The following is a 14,294-nucleotide window of genomic DNA, read 5'->3' as shown; positions in this document are numbered from 1 at the left end:
GCCTACAATGCCTGTAGGCAGCCATTTAGGGAATGTGTACCATTTCCTGATGATGATAAGGAGAAATAGATTTGGGTGTCATCAGCATACTGCTAACACCCTGCACCAAATTTGCTGATGACCTCACCCAGCGGTTTCATGTAGATATTAAAAAGCATTGGTGAAAGAATGGAGCCCTGAGGGACTCCATATAATATCTCCCATTTCAAAGAGCAACCATCACCAATCTCCACCATCTTGAATCTACTTGAGAGATAGGCGTGGAACCAATGCAAAGCAGTGCTTCCTATCTCCAACTCCCCTAGGCAATCCAGAAGGATACCATGGTCAATGGTGAAATTGTCTTTCAATTTTTAAACTTTCTGTTATATATTAAATTATTGTAGGCCTGGTTCCAGGGAACCATTGGCAAACTGTTCTCCATGAACCCCTCCTACCTGGGTAAACACTAAGAGAGTCATGCCACTACATGAAGACTATGGGCCCAGAGGTACTCACAGATCAGTAGTGGGCCCTGGGCTCTTGGCAGCTGCCCAATTTTGCTGACTCCTGTTTTACGCTAACAGGTTGAACTCTAGCTCCTAGGGTAGACAAGTGTGTCTCATTCTCTTTGGTGTTTAGTTTAAGTTTATTGTATCGTGTTCAGGTCAGTTCAGCATGTCCACTGCCTCCCCTGACCCAATTAAATAAAAAAAAATAGAGTTTGCCATCGTCTGCATATTGGTGACATGCCATTTCAAATCTATAGATAAATATGACCTCATTCATTGGCTTCATATAGATATTGAAAGAGCACTGAAAAATTAATAAAACCTTGGGAGATTCCATGGCATGTGTGCCATTGAGCTGAACCACCTTCTGAAATTGGACCACTGAAGCACTATTTCCCAGCCCAGATAATCTCTGAACAAGGATGTCATGGTTGATGGTACTGAAGTCTGTCATGGGGTTCAGGAGAACTTGTAGAATTAAACTCCTGTCATTGTCCTGACACGTGACATCCTTGAGAGCTACCAAGGCATTTCCTGAACCAATTGAAATCAAATTGAAATTGATCCAGGTAATCAGTCTCATTTAGATGTGCTCAGAGTTGTACAACAACTAGCCATTTGTTTGAACACCCTGCTCAGGAAGGAAATACATGTGGCCCTTGTTATCTGCATACTTCTGGATTGCAGTTTTGTGTATCTGTGGTTTGGTCTTAAAGACCCAGTTTCTTTATCTGCGGGTAGAAAAAAAGGAAAAATTCACATATCTTCGGTTTTGAGTGGCTGAAAATGAACCAGAAATGACTTCCAGTGTCATTTCCTCCTGCTGTTTTACAGCGGAGAGCCATTTTGTAGCTCTTAAAAACAATTGGATAATAGTAGTACAAATTTGACCATTTTGGGGGGCTTGGAGGGCATTGCTGGAGAGCTGGGCACCTGGAGAATAAGGTATTATGATTTCCCCCCCTCTTATTTCTGCTGCCCTTGCTCCCCCCGCCTTTTTTTTTGTTAGGAACCTAATCCCTAGATTCCCATAGGGGTAAGGTTTCATTATTCATGGTTTCTGTATTCACACCTATATGCGAGGATGGAACCACCATGAATAATGGGGGCCGCCTGTACTGGCAACCGGCTTATAATCCTTTGGATCAAGAATTTTTTTCAGGTGTGATCTCATAACCACCTCTTTCCTGGTGGCTCATAGAAAGGCATTCACCACTTCCTGGATCCAGCTGTTTAATCCCTTTCTAGCTCCCAGTTGGGTGGTGTAAGCCATGAGGGGGTAAGGGCCCACCAAAAAGATGGTAGGCTATATGTCTTGAAGCACCACTTGTCCATGTTCTCAGGTCGCAACAGCTAAGTCATCAATAGAGGACCAAACAGGGCTCTGGATACATCTGTGTACTGAACTTTTAACATCAAAGTCAAGGTGAATATGAGCAGATTCATCCTCAAAGTGTTCAGCAAACATACCTTATCATGCTTCCAGGGATTCCTTTACATTGCCCTGAGGACCAAGCTGTAGTATACTCTGAACCTTAACTTGATGACATTCTGCAGTTTAACTCGATGACATTCTGCAGTTGTAATGGTGGTAGAGAATAAATAGCCTTTTTGCATGTATTTCATAGCTGTAGAATTCATGAATTCATGAGGGTTCTTTTGTTAAAATATGTTATTCCTACATAATTTATTGCCCTAGTTTCACATACTGGAGTGTTCATGATTGAAAATTTTCTGATTATGATCTTGCTGAAGTGGCAGTTGTATGCCGCACTAAATCCTTTCTCTGTCAAGTTATGTAACAAACAGAGTGTTTTGTAAACCAGTGGCACTAGAAAACTTTACAGCTGTTGCTTTCTTCTTCTTCTTCTTCCCCTTTCAGGCACTACAAGAGCTCCCAGAGATGGGGAGGTCCCTGGGGTAGACTATAATTTTATTCCTGTTGAACAATTTAAGGCACTAGAAGAAAGTGGAGCCTTGCTAGAAAGTGGAACATATGATGGTATGTTAAAAAACTTAAATCAGTCAATCAGTGAACTTGTTAGATGAGAATCTCTCCTTGTTTTAATCAGTGCAATAATATACTATTGTGTTTTGTAGCTTAATCCTTCCTTGCTATGTCCTACTTTTTATGCTGCTAGTGAATCTTACAAATTATTACACAGTGCAGAGATATACTGATTATTTAAAAATAAACTAAATTCCTCAGCTTCCAACAAGGAAAACAAGGTCTGAGATTCTAGAATTCAAGAGGTTATAGGGCTGCTACATCCTCTGTGTTTTCATTGCTTGTGTTTATGGGCTACTGTGCAAATAGTGTATAAACAATGGAATTAATTTATCCTGCCCTTGTTTAAAGCCATAAGCTCTATTAACCAATGAGTTAAGCCAAACCTTAAGTCATACCCTGTAATCATTGTTTTTAAGAAAATTAGTTTTTTAATATCCATCAGTTGTCATACCTATTAAGTGCTTAGTGAAACCTGATTGACACTATTTTTTTATAGCTGGCAAATACATTTTCATGTACACAAATGCAGCATGTACAGTAGTTGTATGTGGTTAGTTCCAAGTGTACTGGAAGTAATTATATGGATCTTCTCAAAGGTGAAATCTCTGGGCTATTGCTTTATATAATATATTGTTTACTGGTGTGCATTTATGTGAATGACTAGTATATGTTCGAAGTTCCTAGAACCTAGTGAAGATAATCTTGTAACCTTTTAATTTTTTACTAGGTTATTTATTTATTTATTATATTTTTATACTGCCTGATACGTATATCTCTAGGTGGTGCACAAAATTTAACACAAGATAAAAAGTAAAAACAGGTTAAAAATCCATAAAACACATTTAAAACACTCATAAAACAAGTTGTTAAAGCAAATCATTAAAATTAATTTCAGTTAAAAGCCTGCGAGAACAGGTATGTCTTGAGGGTCATCCTGGAAACAAACAGAGGAGGAGATGCTTTCAGTAGGGGGCATATTCTGAAGCCCCAGGGCAGCCACAGAGAAAGCCCGGTCCTGAATCGCCACCAAATAAGCTAGCGGAAACTGTAACTGGACCTCTCCAGAAGATCGTAGAAGGCGGTAGGGTTCATGACAAAGAAGGCACTCTCTTAAATATCCTGGGCCGAAGTCATTAAGGGCTTTAGAGGTAATAACCAGCACTTTGTATTTTGCCCAGAAACATATTGGCAGCCAGTGCAGTTCTTTTAAAATCAGTGTTATGTGGTCCCTTCGGGTTGTCCCAGAGACCAGTCTGGCTGCCACATTCTGTACCAGAGTGTAGTTTCCAGACTACGTACAAAGGCAGCCCCACATACAGTGCATTACAGTAGTCGTCGTCATCATGATGATGAAAGGGCATTCCTTAAGTGCCTGCCTATAGGCAGTAATGGGCTGGATGGGAGATAACTAATTGAAACTGAATCCAAGCAAGATAGAGGTGCTCATTGTAGGGGTTCAGAATTTGAGGGATGAGCTAAATCTTCCTGTGCTGGATGGGGTTACACTTTACACTTGTACATTCCCCCCGGAATCAACAGGTACGCAGCTTGGGAGAGCTTTTGGATCCAGGCCTCACCCTGGTATCTCAGTTAGATGCTATGGCCAGGAGTGTTTTCCATCAGCTTCAGCTGATTCGACAGTTGCATCCATTCCTTGAAGAGAATGACCTGAAAACAGTGGTGCATCAACTGGTAACCTCCAGGCTTGACTATTGCAATGCATTCTACGTGGGGCTGCCATTGTATGTAGTTTGGAAACTTCAGTTAGTTCAAAATGCAGCAGCCAGATTGGTCACTGGGGTATCCCAGAGAGACCATGTTATGCCTGTGTTAAAACAGTTGCCAATATGTTTCTGGGCAAAACACAAAGTGCTGGTTATTACCTTTAAAGCCCTGAATGACTTAGGTCTGGGTTACCTAAGAGAGCGCCTTCTTCTGCATGATCTCCACTGCATGTTGAGGTCATCTGAGGAGGTCTGTCTCCAGTTACCACTGGTACCTCTCATAGCTACTCCGAGGCGAGCCTTCTCTAAAGCTGCTCCTGGGCTGTGGAATGCACTCCTGGCAGAAATCCTCAGTGTGAATTCATTGTTGGCCTTCAAGAGAGCCCTTAAGAGGGCCTGGCCTTCCAGGGGTTTTAAATGTTTTAATTGTTAATGGTTTTAAACTGTTTTTAAGATTCGTTTTTATTGATTGTTTTTAAAATGACTGATTCATGGGTTTTGTTTTTGTTGTTGTGAACCGCCCAGAGCTGTTTGGATGGGGCGGTATATAAATTTAATAAGCAAGCAAGCTGGCTGCCGCATTCTAAACCAATGGTAGCTTCTGTACAAATCTACATAAGCATGTCTAGGAATTTGGTCTCTGTCAATACCCGCATGTGAATTTGCCCAGTCTATATGAGGGTAATTTAAGTCAACCATTATTACAGCTCTGTCTCTCTTTGACACCCCTTTGATATGCTTTAGCATTTTGATCCAGAGTGTGATAGGGATGTGTTATGTTCCTAGTAACACATTTCCTTTCAGTCCTCTTATTGTCACCCATAATGTTTCTGTGGAGGACTCAGATCCTCCCAGGTTTTCTAGCTTGTTGGATTCTATCCTTTCTTTAACATACAGTGCTTTCTCTCCAACCTGCCAACTGCTGATTTTTCCAGATTAGTTAATTATCATGTGCAGCATGTCAAAATGGAATTGATTTGGTTTTCTTTTCCCCCTCTGTTCTTCAAATGTTTTTCTGTTCTTCAAATATAGAATCATTCTGGAACATTAGTAGACGGCAGTCTCTTCAGAATTAAGTGCCTTACTCTGATGTACAATAGCATTATCAGTAATACATTTTTTTTAAAGCAGTATTTCAGCATGCATAGGCACTTCTTGTAAAGTGGAGTATGTATGCTACTTAATTGTGTGTGTATTCTAGAACATTGCTCAGTATTTAGACAGTTGTACACAGTATTCAGTTTTTAGACAACTGCATGCAAATGACAAACCCTTAAATCTATTTACAGTATTTGAGGAGTGTGTGTGTTTGAAGGATGGGTACCTTCTTCTGTTCAATTTGGAGGGTTTTCTCAAAATTATTTCTGCTTTTAAAGTGACACCAGAACTTTTAACAGCAGCAAACACAAAGTGTGGATGACATACAAACCTCTTTAAAACTCCTTGGATGTTTGTTAGAGAACTCTCACCCATTAAGGCATCTTAGGCATATGCATAAAGCTGCTTAAGGATGTATGTCAACAATACGGTTTCCTTTCTAAAGGAAGCACCACTATAATCCCAGCAGTCATATCTAGCCATTTTTGGAAGGGCGGTATATAAATCGAACAAATAAATAATAAATACGTGACTTCCCTGTGTCTGCTTTACAAAATGGATAATCTTGAAAACATGATTGCAGATTTTATGAAAGATGTATTGAGAAAATAAATAAAAGACCCAGATACATGCTATCATTATTTATAATTATTCTGCACATGCTTTCTCTCTCTCTCTCTCTCTCTCTCTCTCATACACCCAAGGTAATTTCTATGGTACCCCAAAACCTCCAGCTGAGCCCAGTCCATTTCAACCAGATCCAGTGGACCAAGTGCTTTTTGATAATGATTTTGATCCAGAATCTCAAAGAAAAAGAACCACATCAGTCAGTAAGATGCAGAAAATGGACAGTTCCCTTCCTGAGGAAGAAGAGGAAGAAGAAAAGGAAGCCATTAATGGGACTGGTGGCACAGGTTGGTACACATAAGTACTTGCTTATTCCACACAGTTGAGATGTGTCCTTATAAGTGTTTTGCATAGAGATGCGAAGGGTGGAGAAAAAAACAGAAACATTTGCGGGGAGGGAACCCTTCCCCCTGGTTTTTTCCAAAGGTCCTTTTTCTGGAAAATTGGGGGGGGGGATTGGACCATGATATATTTTATTTTGGGATGCTGAATAAAATGTTTAAGAAAAGGTGTTCAGATATATTTATATAAGAAATGGTCTTCTCGTCTTTGCTCTCCCAAGCTTCTTGCTTGCTTAAGATTCCTACATCTTGAAAAAAATTGGTCTCAGTTTGGAAATATCACGCCAGGATCAAGAAATAAGCTAACATGTGAAAAGGTAGAGAAGCTTGTGTAAATCCAAGCAAACCTTCAGTTTTCAGAAATCCATGAAGATGATAAAAATGAAGGATCAGAAGCAAAAACTGCTGATAGTGATAGCTCAGAATGTGGGACTGATTAGACAAAGTTTTATGTGGCAAAAAAAAGTATTGTCCCCAGACCCCGGCCCAAGAAGACACAGAGACGTTAAATGGATGAAACGGGCCACGTTTATTAATAAACAAATAGGCATAGGCGGACTGTAAACCAGGTGATTAATCACCAACATAGAACAGTGCGGGCCCCTAGGCGTGAGCTAGGATGCTACCATCCTATTCACCACCTGACACGGGCGACACACCCTGGCTCAGGAAACAAGCGGGTATACCCCACCTGTCTCCTTCAAAGCCAACCGCCCTCCAGAGAAGAGGGGATCTGGACAGCTCAAGGTCTTCACCCACCCCGGACCGCACAGCCCAAAGGTTGATGAAATCCTTAAACAGGTTTCCTGGCAATCAATTTCTCCCCGTGCCGCACAGGCTACAAAGGAGCGATTGACCATTCCACCTTACAATATCCAAGGGTGCTCACCATACTCTAACCAACCACTTACCCCTTAGCCCGCACTGTTACTGCCACCCAGGGAGGTCAGCCCTTGCTTGGCCTCCCTGCCCCATGCCATCCAACAGTGCAGCAAGCCCATTCCGAATATTGCGTAAATACAAATCGCACCCAGCCTCGGAAAGGTGAACACCATCCGGGCGATATAGCTCGTGGAAGCGAGCTGCTAAATCAGGTTGCCTAATGATGTCCCCCCCAGCCGCCAAAACTAACTTACCTATGGCAGCCGAAACCTTGCGCTGGGCCTTTTCTAACTTAAACCCGTTAAACGCAGCGCGCCAAACCCTGCGCTGAAGCCAATTGATCCAGAGGATAAGAACCCCGGGCATCCACCTGCGCAGTACGGTCAAATTGGAGGCGGCTTGCTGCACCATGGACAGGCCAGTCCGCCTGCCTAAGTCATTCTCACCCAAGTGAAGGACAAGAACGGTGGGCACAGGGAATCTAGCTAAGTGATCCTTAATGGCCGGGAGCAGCTGACTCCACAGCATGCCCCGCATGACCAACCAATACACCAGGGCTCTTCGTCCAAACCCCAGCTGTGAACCCCAGTGGGAGGTGCTGGTCTGCTTGAAGGCCCAAAAGACCAACGAATGGCCACAGATCAGGACCCGTACAGGAGCCGCTGCCCCACCAGCACCTGCCAAAAAGAAAATTCGATCAATCCAGATAATATAGTCCGCTGTCAGTGCACATAACGCCTGACCGCCACGGACTTCCACTGGCCGATCCGCCGTACCACGGCCTCTTGTAGGCCCAACCGGGAAGCTGTAGTAGCCGCCCCAATCCTGAAGGAGTGTAATGTGAGCCCTTCAGGCGGCACCCCAGCCGCAACCAATGCCCTTCTTACCACTGCCAGGAACTGGTATTGGGTAAGAGGTGCCTGATCCGCGTGGACAAACAGGCACCCTGCTGAGGCAGGCCCGAGGGCCGCGTAGTGCCGCAAGGCGATCACCGGGCAAATGCCAGGGTCAGAGGCAGCCGCCAAGCGCACCAACTGCCCTTTACCGTGTTGATCCGTCTTAGAACGGCGTAGAAAAAGCTGTGCCACCCCGTCACTGAGTGACAAATCAGAAAATTGCAAACAACGGTCCCTCGGGGAGCCCCTGTTCCATGGTAGCAACTCACCTGGACGAAAGGCGCCGAAAAAGGCGACTAAAACAGCCGCCCGAAAAAGAGTTACCTCCCACTGGTTAGCACAGCAGGCCTCAAGTTGCTGCAGCACTGCGGCAACCAAATCTATGGTGAAAGGACATCTAGGGTTGAGGCTGCCCGGGTTCTCCCTGGACCAGCCCTCAAGCATGCGCCGTACCCGAGGATCCGCTGAAAAATCACTAACCCCTTTTACCTGTGCTGTAAAGGCCAGAGCAACTAAGTAGCCGCCAAGCGTGGACACAGCCCGCCCCGCCCTACGTAACATAACGAGGAACTGTTGCAGCTGGCACACTGGAACAGGCCAAACCTCCTCCAAAGCTTCAGATCCTCAAAACAAGGAAAAGGCCTGAAGCTTAGCTGCATAACTGGCTCTGGTGCTGGCCAGAGACGCCGCTATGGCCTGTTGTGCCTCCAACTGCCAAGCTGCCACAGAAAGGCAGGCATGAGATCCGGTTGCAGTGCCACCTCGGGAGCTAACTGTCTGAACCTGTGCAACTGAAAATGAGACAGAGCATCAGCTATGTCGTTGCGCACGCCCGGAACATGCCGGGACCGGAACAAGATGTTAGCCCGGAGGCACTGCAACACCAGGGCCCCTACCAGCCCCATAACCCTCCGGGAGTGAGAGGTTTGTGAGTTGATGACCTGCACTACTGCCTGGTTGTCACACCAGAACCGGACCAACGAGTTAGAAGACTCGTCGGCCCAAATGTGCACTGCAACTGTGATAGGAAAAAGTTCCAGAAACGTAAGATCCCTACCTAACCCTTGCCTCACACACTCGACGGGCCAGAGGGCCGCACACCAGCGACCCCTAAAATAGACCCCAAAACCCAATCCAACTGCTGCAGTGGAATGGACTTGTAGGTCAGTCTCCACTAACAGTTCATTCCTCCAAAAGGCTACCCCATTGAAACCCAACAGAAAGGATTCCCAAAGGGAGAGGTCAGCTCTAGCGCCCTCAGTAATCCTGACCCCATGATGGGGGGCCCAAAGGCCAGCCATCATATCACACAGCCACCGCAAAAATGCCCGACTTGGGGCCACCACACTACATGCAAAATTAAGATGGCCCACTAACACTTGTAAATCCCTCAGGGTAATTTTTCGGGCTCGGCCAGCTGCCCTAACTAGGTCCAGAAGGGCCAACAATTTTTCCTGGGGTAACCTTGAACAACCAGCAACTGAGTCAAGTTCAATCCGCAAAAGGAGAGCCTCGTGATGGGGCCTTCCATTTTGTCCCTTGCCAAAGGGACCCCCAGCTCGTCTGCCAGCTCCATAAAGGAGTGAAGCAAATGCTGGCATTCCTCAGAATAGCCCCGCCCTACAAAAAGAAAATCAACCAGGTAATGCGAGGTAGATATAAGCCCCGCCCTCCGCTGCACTGCCCATTCCAGAAATGTACTGAAAGCCTCAAAAGCTGCGCAAGAAATGGAGCAGCCCATGGGCAGGGCACAGTCAAAATAGAATCGCCCGGCAAAGGCGAAGCCCAGCAGCTCAAAATCACTGGGGTGAACGGGCAGCAAGCGGAAGGCGGACTTGATATCACACTTGGCCATAAGGGCCCCTGGTCCCAGGCCCCTAACCACCCAGACAGCATCATCAAAAGATGCGTATCGTACTGAGCACAAACTATCCGGGATGCCATCATTCACTGATGACCCCCGAGGGTGAGATAGATGGTGAATTAACCCAAATTCGCCAGGTACCTTCTTAGGGACCACCCCCAGGGGCGAGACCCTCAAACCCGGGAAGGGAGTGCTCTCGAACGGGCCCAAAACCCTACCAGCTGCCCCCTGCTTATTGATTTTCTTGAGAACCACCTGTTCCTTACCTATGACAGACCTCAATTTACGAGAGCTACTAAGCCCACGACGGGCCGAAGACAGTATCCTAAAACCTTCCCGGAAACCCCGGTTCAAATAGGCAGCCACAACCCGATCCGGATAGTCCCGGAGCAAAGGCTCCAGTACATCAAGCTTGATGGGGCTGGGGCCCTTTCCCCGCAGGGGGTGGAGGAGGGGCACCCTTCTTGTTGTTGCTGCCGGGCCGGAACTTGGACCCTGAGCTACTGAACTTGGCCCTAGGGCAGGCAGAGCTAGGATGCTTGGCCCCACACATGCCGCATGCACGTTTGAAGCAGCAGGGGGACCGGGTACACTTACCGTGGGTACTGTACTCCCAGCAGACCAGGTGGGGTTGAACCCACTGCTGGCCAGCCCCGCCCGATGTCGATGGGATCGCTGCCCTAGATAACAGGTGGCCACTGTCTGACCGATCCCCTTCTACGGGGTAGGGCGGGGACATAATAACTAACCACAATTCCTGTAAAGGGGTGTCCCACGGTAGGGAAGGGTCCAAGGCAGCCCTCATGCGAAAACTCTCATCATACCGGATCCAAGAGGAGCCGGCAAAATCGGACACTGCCCTATGGATCATATCCATGTATTTTAAAAGCACCGGGCCATGGGCAGGCTGCGCCTGAACTATGACGCCCATATAAATGGTAAATCCTGACAACCAGTTATTCCACGTCTTCTCAACTGGCTTACGCTTAGTGGCCTCGTGGTCCTTAAAGGATTCCCCTTCTTTATGTTTTACTCCTGGTTCGCGAAAAAGGAGACTAAAAATGTCAATATACTCTCCCTTCAAAATCTTTTCCTTGGTAGCAGGCAGTAAGTGGTCACCAAGCAGCAGCCCCATGCCACCGTATGGGGCATGATAACCGGCGGGGAGAATCCCCATGGGATAGTGACCGGTGGTACCAGAAATTGCTGGAACTGGGCTAGGGATCACACCTGCAGGTGGGGCAACCAGAGTACCCGGGGGCACAGCGCCCGTCCATACCCGCTCAGCCGCCCCTTGCAGGCCAACAGTAACCCCCGGTATACTAACGGGGGACCTAAACCCCAAGGATGTGTATAAGGAGGCCAATATGAGTGTACTCCCCAACTCCCGCTCGCTGGCATCGGCCAGGGTACATAGGGCCACTGGCCGGTGCCGCTGGGAGGTGTAGGTGCTGCTGGCTCACCCGGGGCCACCGGTACTCGAGGGTCCACAGGCGGAGGTTCAACCGGTGCAGCAGGCAGTGGAAGCGACGGAGCAGGCAACACAGGAGCCGGGTCCTCAGGCGATGGCAATGGAGCCACAGGAGCAGGCCTTCCAGGAACCAGGTCATCAGGCATGTATGGATCTTGCGGACCTGAGGGAGGAGCCGGGCCGGCTGGGCCCCCCCCCTTTCCAACGCCTTCAACCTACTAGAGAGTGATTTTAAAAGCTGATTCCGGGCAGCCCCCCTGGTCCTGCGAGGCACCTTGGGAGGAGGGACACCACCACCCCGCCAGAAGGACCAGCACCCTTATCAGAAGGAGCGCTGCGAGACTTCTCCAAGGCCTCCATCCTACCAATCAAGCCCCTAATAAGGGCCATTTCTTCATCATCCTCATCCGAGGAAGGGGGGGGGGGCTTTGGGCTGCCTAACAGGCTTCCCACCCTTTTTCTCCTTAGCTTTCCTGGGCATCGTGAAAACACCCACAAGCCCTCAATCAATATTAGAAGGAGAAGCCAACCCCCAATTCTTGCTCTACAGAGCAACCCTATGGATGTGGGAGAGGTTTGCACGAAGGGAAAAAACCTTAGCCACCCCCAGGGAATACCAAAGCTCAAGGAAAAACCCCCAGAAGCCAACTCGAAAGCCCAGCAACAACCCCTCACAACAAGGCCCCCCAAAGCAGCCAGAAACCCCTTCCAAAGATCAGGAGAGTAAAGAAAGCTGTAGAAAAACTTGCAAAAAGCCCCACCCCACGGCCCTCCCGGGCCTGCAACAAACCAAAGGGCCAAAGCCCTGTCGTGATGCAGATGCTGGAACGGGACGCTGGAGAAGGCTGCGATCGGGCCCACAGGCCACAGAGCCCCGCTGGTATTCTGCAAAGCCTGGAGACTTGTCTACCTAATGCCCTGCACAGCGGGACCTGAAGGAACCCGCTGGAGAACTGCCACGCCCGCTCCTGGGCGAACCCTCCCCAGGCCTAAGTGGAAGGAGCCCAAGTAAAGAGCTCCTTCCTCATGCAGATCCTGAAAAGAACTGAAGAGTAGAGGCGTGGATTGACCGTGCTGCAGCCGAAACCACGCCCCCTTTTGCAAATTGGCCAATCAGGCCACTTCTAGGGCCTCATGTCCAGGGTGGCTGAGACAAACTCCCTCCCCGCCCGCACAAGGCGAAGGGGAGGGGAATTCAATAATTTTGTGGTGTTTTCTCTTTTTCTGAAAGTGAGTGCTTTCTGAATTTGCTTGACACTGGAGAGACTAAATCCAGAATATAAATAACTGTTCTTGTTTTATGGTAATGTTGATAGTATCTTAGATATAGTACAGGACTCCACTGATTCAAGAGTTGGGCATGTGCGCTCTTTCTGTGTATCTCCAACTACATCCTCGCTTCTACCAAACCCACGTGGTTACCAAACTCCATGGCTATGAAGACTTATGTCATTGCTGCAGCATCAATGCAATCATTAGTAGTGATGGAGTCTCTGCAAGCTTGATAGAAGTGAGACTGTGGTTTGGGGATGTACAGAATGAACATGTGCACCCCACCTTTGGACTGGTGGGGTGCTGTAATGTATGCAAGCTAGTTTCTATTAACTTTTTGCCTGCTTCTTATTTTCTAAATAAACTCTGCTTCTAAAAGTATTATAGCAAACATGCTCAATGTTATGAGCAAAGCAGGTTATACATAATAAATTTTATGCTCCTAAAGAAACAAAGTGAGAAAACAAAATCTGTAAAGGGTGCTTTTAAAAAAGTATTGCATATATTCTAAATTTCTAGAAATTATCCAATTTCCCCCCAAATTGCTATTTTTTCCAGGGGGGGATGGTTTCCCCCCATGAAATTTTACATCTATAGTCTTGTAGTCCAAAGAAGGAAGATAAAGGGAAAATAGGGAGCAGCAGAAGAGGAATAAAATAAAAGTTCAGAAAACATTTATTGCTAGTTGAAATCTCCCTGATTCCTCCAAGGATCAGCTTTTCACAATATATTCTAGAGTTTGTAGCTCCATAATATAGTTTTTAATCCATTCTCTCCTGTTCTTAGTTTAGTCCTTCTCTTGCTAAGAAAAGACAGACAGCTGGTTGTCTTTCCCTGAGCTAGTAATCCCTCCTTGCTAGTTAGTTAAGTACTGCCATCCATTGAGAGTGGAGAACAACGCTTCTCATACAGCGAAAAGCAATACATTTTGTGGGCTGAAAACATCTAGTATTTTTGGCTAGGTCTTTCAGACTGTTGCCCAATGCATATGAATAGTATAAGGCTCAGTTCAGATACAATGGTCAAACTGTGGTTCGGCCATTGGAAATATGCTATAGGTTTGCACTCATTCCTGGATCTAGGAGCCAGACAATGGATACTTGGCAAAATTACCAGCCTGATTTTTTAGAAGTGTGCGCACCACTGTTCCCTCTAAGCTGCGTGGTTGCGCTCCCACTCAGGAAAATATCCCCCTCGCTCAGCTCCTAGCCCCCGCGCAGTCCCTCTTAGTCTGAATGAGGATCGGCATGCAGTAGCAAGATAATCAGCAACAGTGTAAGCAAAGGGTTGACTTCCTTGCTTGCTGCTAGTCCCACCCCCTCCCCAACCTAATTGGTTCAGCTGCATTCCAGCTTAATTGCAGAGTGCAGGAAGTGAGGAGGGAGCTGAATGGGAAATGGAGGGGACTGGAAATGGAGGGGACTTCGTCTCTCGAGGACAGTAAAACTAAAACCCCGTCCCCAACCCATATCTGTTTGTTTTATTTGTTCTCCTTGCTTAAGCCACTGTTTCTTCCCCCCCACCCCGTATGAATCGTGTGTGTGTACACACATGTATGTTTCTTCCCTCCCAATTTGAAAAACTTGTATCTGCCTGCATTTGAAAAGTCAGTTTGCC

At 46.8% G+C, this 14,294-nt stretch overlaps 2 protein-coding genes across 9 annotated transcripts in view; one reads left to right on the top strand and one right to left on the bottom strand.

Annotated features, from left to right (window-relative positions):
* MAGI3 (membrane associated guanylate kinase, WW and PDZ domain containing 3) overlaps positions 1–14,294 on the top strand; it is a 340,723-nt gene that overhangs the window by 176,143 nt on the left and 150,286 nt on the right. For all 7 annotated transcript variants that reach the window (XR_008307161.1, XM_053250087.1, XM_053250086.1 and 4 more), the window contains 2 exons: positions 2,374–2,493; positions 6,029–6,238. Coding sequence is in view for 6 of the 7 variants with exons in the window: in XM_053250087.1 (XP_053106062.1) it covers positions 2,374–2,493; positions 6,029–6,238 (330 nt within the window). In the remaining variant the exon portion in view is untranslated. The remainder of the gene's footprint in view (positions 1–2,373; positions 2,494–6,028; positions 6,239–14,294) is intronic.
* Positions 6,803–12,472, bottom strand: LOC128324918 (uncharacterized). Of its 2 annotated transcripts, none has more exons than XM_053250102.1 (2): positions 11,398–12,472; positions 6,803–8,450 (listed from the first exon to the last, which is right to left on the bottom strand). In XM_053250102.1, exons 1-2 carry the CDS (start codon positions 11,549–11,551, stop codon positions 7,897–7,899), a joined length of 708 nt encoding a protein of 235 aa, XP_053106077.1. In that variant the 5' UTR covers positions 11,552–12,472; the 3' UTR covers positions 6,803–7,896. The 2 variants fall into 2 exon arrangements, with proteins under 2 accessions (XP_053106077.1, XP_053106076.1); XM_053250101.1 differs by having other exon boundaries at positions 6,803–7,851; positions 11,398–12,463.

This window comes from Hemicordylus capensis, chromosome 4, assembly GCF_027244095.1.
Source record: "Hemicordylus capensis ecotype Gifberg chromosome 4, rHemCap1.1.pri, whole genome shotgun sequence".
NCBI lineage: Eukaryota > Metazoa > Chordata > Lepidosauria > Squamata > Cordylidae > Hemicordylus > Hemicordylus capensis.
The sequence above is the reverse complement of the archived record's forward strand: the minus strand, read 5'-3'. Positions and strand labels throughout refer to the sequence as shown.

Coding starts and splice junctions, on each gene's coding strand:
- LOC128324918 (XM_053250101.1), bottom strand. CDS start 11,551: ATGCCTGATGACCTGGTTCCTGGAAGGCCTGCTCCTGTGGCTCCATTG. Junction 7,852..11,397: donor TCGAGTACCGGTGGCCCCGG/GTGAGCCAGCAG, acceptor TCTTTTTGGCAG/GTGCTGGTGGGGCAGCGGCT.